This window comes from Otolemur garnettii, unplaced genomic scaffold (genome assembly GCF_000181295.1).
Source record: "Otolemur garnettii isolate 467f Iridium unplaced genomic scaffold, OtoGar3 scaffold00055, whole genome shotgun sequence".
Taxonomy (NCBI): Eukaryota; Metazoa; Chordata; class Mammalia; order Primates; family Galagidae; genus Otolemur; species Otolemur garnettii.
Window position 1 is genome coordinate 9,020,460 of NW_003852450.1, and position 8,279 is coordinate 9,028,738.

At 45.2% G+C, this 8,279-nt stretch overlaps 1 protein-coding gene across 1 annotated transcript; it reads left to right on the forward strand.

Moving 5' to 3' along the window:
• The first annotated feature begins 7,568 nt into the window (after positions 1-7,568).
• LOC100943884 (60S ribosomal protein L12-like) lies at positions 7,569-8,066 on the forward strand. Its single transcript, XM_003792302.2, has 2 exons — positions 7,569-7,689; positions 7,783-8,066. The coding sequence occupies exons 1-2, from the start codon at positions 7,569-7,571 to the stop codon at positions 8,061-8,063; spliced, it is 402 nt and encodes a 133-aa protein (XP_003792350.1). The 3' UTR covers positions 8,064-8,066.
• Positions 8,067-8,279: the final 213 nt, after the last annotated feature.

The following is an 8,279-nucleotide window of genomic DNA, read 5'->3' on the forward strand; positions in this document are numbered from 1 at the left end:
CTACCCAGGGGGATAGCTTGAGGCTCTGTCTCAAAAAAAAAAAAAAAAAAAGATGTATTAGTCATACAACACATAATAAATTACTCCTAAACTTAGTAGTTTAAAAAATAATAATAGACATTTATATATTATACAATTCTGGGGCTCAGAAACATGGAGGAAACTAAGCTGAATAGCTTAGGCTCAAGATCTTTCAAGATGGTGAAGTCCAGGAACAGTGGAAGTCGCTGTCATCTGAAGGCTGCACTGGGGATGGAGGATCTTCTCCCAAGTGGCTCACTCTTGTGCTTCTCAGTCAGTGCTGGCTGTTGACAGGAGGTCTCAGCTGTAACGCCTTTTATGATTTCTCCTCGGAAGTCACACTCCATCATTTGTAAAACACCCTATTGATGAGGCCTTATTCAATGTGTATTTGAATAATACACAGGCCTTATTCAATGTATATTTTGGGGGGTTTTTTTTGAGACAGAATCTCACTTTCTTGCCCTTGGTAGAGTGCTGTGGCATCACAGCTCACAGCAACCTCAAACTCTTGGGCTTAAATGATTCTCTTGTCTCAGCCTCCCAAGTAGCTGGGACTGTAGGTGCCCACCACAATGCCCAGCTACTTTTTTGTTGTAGTTGTCATTGTTGTTTAGCAGGTCCGGGCTGGTTTCAAACCTGCTGGCCCCAGTGTATATGGCCAGCACCCTAACCACTGAGCTACAGGCGCTGAGCCCTTATTCCAGGGGGTCCTCAAACTTTTTAAACAGGGGGCCAGTTCACTGTCCCTCAGACCGTTGGAGGGCTGGATTGTGGGCCCTGGGACGAGTTGGCTGCTAAGCAGGACAGGCAGCGGTGGCAAAAACACCCGGCAGGCCGGATAAATGTCCTAGGAGGGTTGCATGTGGCCCACAGGCTGGAGTTTGAGGATGTCTACCTTATTCAATGTGTAAAGAGATTAGGGACTGCCTGGAGCATGAGCACCAAGAGGCAAGAATCACTGGAAATCATCTTAGAGGCTGGTCACCATAGTATGGCCACCACAAAAGGTAAGAGACCTCCCAAGAAAAGAAAAAAAGTGAGAGACGAAAATAACTTATCTATATATGCACATGTTCGTGTATCATAAAAGAGCAGTTAGACAACTTACCTTACATGTTTTCCTTTGAAAGTTTGTTTTTAGGCATTATACTTCGGGTGCAAGTGGTTCAGTACTAAGTGGTCATGTTTTATGTGTTATTCATAATAAAAGACGTAGAGAAATGGTTGGATGCAGTGGCTCATGCCTTCAATACCAGCACTCTGGGAGGCTGAGGTTGGAGGATCCCTTGAATTCAGGAGTTCAAGGCCAGTCTGAGCAAGAGTGAGACCCTGTGTCTACCAAAAATCGAAAAATTAGCCAGGCATTGTGGCCAACACCTGTAGTCCCAGCTACTCTGAAGGCTGAGGTGGGAGGCTCAGTGGAGCCCAGGAATTTGAGGTTGCTGTGAGGCAGTCTGAAGCTACTAACACTCTAGCCTGAGCAACAGAGCGGGACTCTGTCTCTCTCTCTCTTTCTTTCTTTCTCTCTCTCTCTCTCTCTCACACACACACACTCAAAGATGTGGAGAAAGAGTTTAAATGATAAAATTATGTGAGGCTACAAAATTCTAGTGTGCTTAAAAAAACCTACTTGGCTTTAATTAATAAAAACCATTAACCGCCTATCATTAGACAATATACACAATTAATTAGAATTCATTTTTGCAAATGAAATGGGTAAATAGTATTTGTGCTGTTTGAGAGATCTTTTTAAGACTTTAGTACAGTGCATCTGACACGGGTACACGTGAAGTTTACTAGGCGTAGAATATAAATGTCTTGACACAATAACTAAGAAAATGCCGTGAAGGCTACGTTGACCAGTTTGATGAAAGCATTTCAAATTGTATATGAAACCAGCACATTGTACCCCATGATTGCATTAATGTTCACAACTATGATTTAATAAAAATAAAAAAGAAGACTTCAGAGAAGGGAGGAAAATGCACAGTCTTTACAGAGATAAAGCATAAACTCATAAAACATAGAAGTAACAGCACAAGAAAATCACAGAGTTCTATCTCATGGTTGGGTGCTGAGTGCATCGTACAGGCAACAGAGGCTCAAGAGGTCAAAGCAGGAAGGATCCCTGCAGGCCGGATGGGCCAGGAGCCCCTGTGGAAGTGGTGGGACCTGAGCTGTATCTCCCAAGGCTGTGAAGAGGCGTAATCAATCAATCAGTTCAAGAACTTATTAATCACCCATTATTTATCAAGCATCAAGCTAGATGCATATAATATAAAATAAGGTATGCCTTTAAGAGGCTTTCAATCTAGTCATGATATAAATAAAAGGAGAGGAGGCTTTCAGGGCAAATAGCATAGTGCATGCTATAATGCAAAGGGATTGGGGGGGTTCGTGAGTAATGAGGGGCAGTCCAAGCAGTGGATGGCCCAGAGGACTCTAGGTGTGTTTTTTCTGCAGACACTGAGGAATCAGTTACGGCCCAGGAATACAGCCCTCGTTAGCGCTCTCACCACTTGCTGCCTGTCACGTAACATACGTTATTATTTCAGGAGAATGACGTGCGTGGCTCAGGGTCTGCCTGACCCCAGATCCCAGGTATTCAGAGGAGGGATGTCCAAGGTGAGGTCAGCTGGATGGAACAAAATAAGGAAGAGCGGACAGCAGAGAGTGCAGGCGCGACACTGCAAGTGAGGGAAAGAGGCGTGGGTTCAAGAACACACACGGAGGGCAGAACTGAGAAGAGCAGACCTCTGCACACAGCACTAAAAAATAGTCCTGATACTCTTGGTTATGAAAACAGGCCAAGGCTTGCTGGCCGGTGGCTTGTCCTTGAAGGCTGTGATAGCAAGTATCTGTCTCAACATTCCCTTGGGTTGCAATGCTTTCTCCAGTCAGTGTTAGTGATACACAGTCGGAATCCACCAGGCTGCCACCATGACTGGGCTTGGGCCTGCGTATCCTAGAATGGTGTGGAATGAGTGTTTGTGCTCCCCCCCAAAGTGTATATTGAAATCCAAACTCCTTCTGTACTGGTATTAGGAGGTGGAGCTGGCTCAGCACCCGTAGGTCAGTGGTTAGGGTGATGGCCACATACACTAGGGCTGGTGGGTTCGAACCCAGGCCAGGAAAGCTTTGAACCCAGGCCAGGAAAGCTAAAAAACAATGACAACTACAACAACAAAAACATAGCTGGGCATTGTGTCAGGTTCCTGTAGTCCCATCTACTTGGGAGGCTGAGGTAAGAGAATTGTTTAAACCCAAGAGTTTGAGGTTGCTGTGAGCTATAATGTCACAGCACTCTACTGAGGGTGACATAGACTCTGTCTCCAAAAAGAAAAAAACAAAGAAGGAGGTGGGGCTTTTGGGAGGTAGGTCATGGGCTGGAGCCTTTGTGAATGGGCTCATGCTCCTTACTGAGAGCTCTCAAGCCCCCTTACCGCCAGATGAGGGCATAAGGAGAGGGAGACAGTCGCAACCTGCAAGAACCCTCCCAGAACCCTACCCTGATCTCAGACTTCTGGGCTCCAGAACTGTGAGAAGTAAACGTCTCTTGCTTATAAGCTGCACAGTCTGTGGAACTTTGTCACAGCATCCTGAAGGCACTGAGCCAGGGAGCTGTGGCAATGGCTGAGTAAAATAGACCAGTGGGATTTTCCTCTTGGCTTTCCAATGCTTTGATTTTGTGCCTTTGTATTATGGAGACCAAAAAATTTAACAATGAAATGTGAAGCCTGCAACTTCTGTGGTCCTCAAGGGTCCTGCAAGTCTTGACAGCCAGACACAGTCGGGTGCTGCTGCTTCATGCTATAGTTGCTGTGGGTCACAGCCAGCCTGACACTCGGCAGCAAAGTGACAGGAGGTTTGTTTAGAGCTAACAGATGTCTCTGTGCTGTTCCCTTTGATCCGGGCATGCCAGCTTGTAAGGTGTCTCACGGTAACTGTCACTTTCTGTTTCAGGCTTTGTCAGATGGGTGTGGCATGGGAGTGTGGTTTCTCCTTAGGGTGGGCCCCAACAAGAGCCTCCAAATCTCCCAAAATTTATGGACAGTTGGAGGAGGCAGGCTGACAGTGAACTTGCATAGTGAGAGAGTGAATGAGTGGGTGCAGGGTGACCAGGACCGATGCTAACCCTTGATGAATTAATGGTGGGCAGAGTGTCACTGAGCTCCTGGCCACTGCACAGGGCATGTGGTGGTGACCATGAATGAGAAGATAAATGGGAATATTTTGCAATGGTCTATGAGGGCTCCTCCTAACAGTCTGGGATGCTGTGTTGGCAAATGGGTTAGAAATTCACATTTGAGTAAGAAGTAGTAAATATGCTTCACATGCAACGGAGTGATATGCACCTTGCCCCTTAATTATCGTGTGTCTCTGTCACATACAGCTCATAGAAGACTGGCAGGTGGGCACTGAGCCCTTAAACGGCATCAGAATTGTACCCCTGGCTCTGTGGTTGTCTTTCAGCATCATCATATCTCACGGCAACCTCAAACTCCTGGGCTCAACCTATCCTCCTGCCTCAGCCTCCCAAATTGCTGGGACTACAGGTGTACCACTACACCTAGTGAATTTATGTATCATTTTTTGTAGAGCCAGCGTCTCACTCTTGCTCAGGCTAGTCTTAAACTCCTAGCCTCAAGGGAGCCTTCCACCTTGGCCTCCCAAAGTTCTGGGATTACAAGTGTGAGCTGCTATGTCCAGTCTAAAAGAAGATTTTGAATAGCTATTTACAGCTAAGAACCTTGCTAGGACACACCGTTGTCAACTGTTTCCATTTCTAACACCCTTTATAGTGCTAAAATTGTTTAAGAAATCAAGAGCAAAAGATCAAAAAGAGAAACAGAAATCAAGAACAAAAGAAATAAAAATAAATACAGTGGGGCTGCTCCCTTGAAGGTTTCTTCCATCCTTATAATGCTCACCTTATTATAGTAATTTAGAAATATGGAAAATCAAGACTTCCCAAGGCTAAGAAATGCAAAAAAAAAACCCCAGGTTTTAGTAAGGCTTCATGTGGTTCTGTTGCAGAGGGCTAAGGTTGATCCTTCAGGTTTTGTAAAAGGGATTGAGGCTGCGGAATCTATGTTTCCAAGTCATCTGTCCCAGAGTCTTAATACCTGCAAATACCCCAAATGTAAGGGGAAAAATGGGCAGAAAAAAGTATTTATGTTTCATACCTATTTAAGGCATATTTGTGTCTTATACAGAGGGGCTGTTGAAATACTGAGAACTGGAATGATTGCCTCAGGCAACAAACTTTTCACTGAGCTCATGCTCCCTGCTCGACCCTTTACTAGGACTGGGTGGGAGAGGAAGGAAATCACCTGTGTGTCCTCATAAGGTTCTGAGTTGTAAAACATACATATGGTAAGTGCTGCTGCTTGGGGTCCACACTGCTGGGCAAAGGCTTACACAGGCAGTAGGGGACTCTGCTGGCTATTGCCGAAATTATTCAATACTAAGCTTCTTATATATGTTGGGACTCTTGATGAAGCCGATAGAATAATTCAGACCAGCTCAAGGAAGAATGTGAAATTTAAGGTAATGGAAAATCAATTGAAAAAGCTTCTGCACAGCCGGATTCAGGTGCTCTGTGTCCACAGGAATCTGTCTCTCATCATGTAAGTTCTGCTTTCCTCTGTTTTGCTTTATTTTCAGGAAAATCTCCACCCAGGTGGTGGCCGCAGCAGTTCCAGACAGTTTCCCCGCACTCAGAGGGAGAAGGACCGGCTCTGCTCAAGAGCTCTAGCTGACGTTCTGGGAGATGTTCTCATCAGCGGTGTTTGGGTTCCTGCCCCTCCTTGAAGCCATTGTCACAGTTCTGTGGTGTCCAAGTGACCCTGTCCAGGCCAGGGTCAAGCCCCACTCCTCCACCTGCGAACTGGAGGTCAAACCTGAAACATGGACTGAGGGGTGGAGGGAAAATGTTCCGGAAAGGAAAATGGGTCCTGTTACCAAAAGAAAGGGAAAGGAATGCTGGGTAGAGAAAAATAACAGGTGTGCACCAGGGTGCTTGTCTTACTCTGTTTTCTGTTGCTGCAACAGAATATGTTAGACTAGGTAATTTATAAAGGAAGAAAGTTTATTTGGCTCACCATTCTGGAGCCTGAAAAACATGGTGCCAGCATCTGGCAAGGCTCATTCCATGATGGAAAGACAACAGTGGAAGAGAGTGCACATGTGACAGAGGTGTGACAGAGGCAAAACCCAGGGGCAGCCTCACTCACCACAGCCCGCTCTGGAGGGTTCTCTAGCTAATCCAGTCCTGCTCTCACTACTATGGTCCAGAGAGAGTGGTATTCGCCCATCTTAATGACCTAGTAACTTCTTAAAGGCCCTAAATCCCAAGATCACTGGACTGGAGAATAATTTCCAACACAGGAATTCTGGGGGACGTAGTGGTGCTCATGTTCATGGAGTCCCATAATCTCTTATAAGCTACATCTGTGGCCAAGATCCAGACTGGCCTTAGGACCCAACATCTCCAAGCATCAGGCTGCATGTGGTCATTCTGTGACATTTTCCCCCTACCATATCTCAAGGTTGTTTCATGGTTTCAGTAGGTCTTTAAAAACATATGTGTAGGCCGGGCACAGTGACTCATGCCTGTAATCCCAGCACTCTGGGAGGCCGAGGCCGGTGGATTGTCCTGAGCTTACAAGTTTGAGGCCAGTCTGAGCAAGACCCTGTCTCTAAAAGTAGCCGGGTATTGTGGTGGGCACCTGCAGTCCCAGCTACTTGGGAGGCTGAGGCAAGTGGATTGCTTGAGCCCAAGAGTTGGAGGCTGCTGTGAGCTATGATGCCACAGCACTCTACTGAGGGTGACAAAGTAAAACTTTGTCTCAAAATAAATAAATAAACATATGTACAAATGTAAATGATCATGGTAAAAAAATTCACATAGAAAATACTACAAAATGAAAAAGAAAAGTCTCACCAATTCCCTAACCACCAGTCTCCATTCCCTAATATAACAAAAAGGTATGGATTTCTAGAAAATTTCTCTCTAAAAACAAGTACCTGCCTATCTACCTACAGATCCACATATCTGTCTAATATTTTCCTTATTTCTTCTTTAACAAGTTGTTTATTATTGCATATTATGCAGATTGCTCTGCAACATGGTTTTTCATTTAATAATATTCTTGGTATCTTTCCATATCAACATATAAGGATTCTTTTTAGCAGCTGTATAATAGTCCATAAGTCCATGTACTATATATTTAATCATTTTCCTATTAATGGACATATTCATGCTTATGTTTCAAACAATTCTGCCATGGACATTCCTACACACACAGCTTAGTGTACTTTTGCAATTATATCTGTAAGCTAAATTCCTAGAAGTGAAATAATGCATTCAAAGATATGTGTGCAATTACAGACCACAAAATGCCATTTTGGTCAACAGTGGACTGTATATACAGTGGTCATGTAGGATTATAATGGAGTTTTTGGCTTTTGGCTGGGAGCAAGCCTAGGTGCAACTTTGTTTGGTCGTCTGAAATCCGAGTTCATCCTCAGCCGCCTCCACCATGCTGCCTAAGTTCAACCCCAATGAGATCAAAGTCATGTTCCTGAGGTGCACCAGTGGCGAAGTTGGTGCCACATCTGCCCTGACCACTAAGATCGACCCTGGGTTTGTCTCCAAAAAAGGTTGGGGATAACATTGCCAAGGCAACTGGTGACTGAAAGGGTCTGAGGATTACAGTGAAACTGACTATCCAGAACAGACAGGCCCATATTAAGTGGTACCTTCTGCCTCTGCCCTCATCATCGAAGCCCTCAAGGAATCACTGAGAGACAGAAAGAAACAGAAAAGCATTAAACACAACAGGAATATCACTTTTGATGAGATTGTCAACATTGCCAGACAGATGAGACATCAATCCTTAGCCAGAGAACTCTCTGGAACCGTTAAAAAGATCCTGGGAACTGTCCAGTTCGTGGGCTGCAATGTTGATGGCCGCCACCCTCATGACATCATAGATGACATCATCAGTGGTGCCGTGGAAAGCCCAGCTAGTTAAAAAGTACAAGGGAAAATAGTGGAGGAAGGAGAGGGGAAGCGGGGGGAGTCCAGGAGGATGGAGGGCATTTGGCATTTGGACCTCACTTAATGTGCAAAATGCAAGGGTACATGCCAAAACTATTAAGAGTAGAGTATAGGCTCAGTGCCTGTGGCTCAAGCAGCTAGGGCGCCAGCCACATACACCTAGGGTGGCGGGTTCGAATCCCCAGCCCGG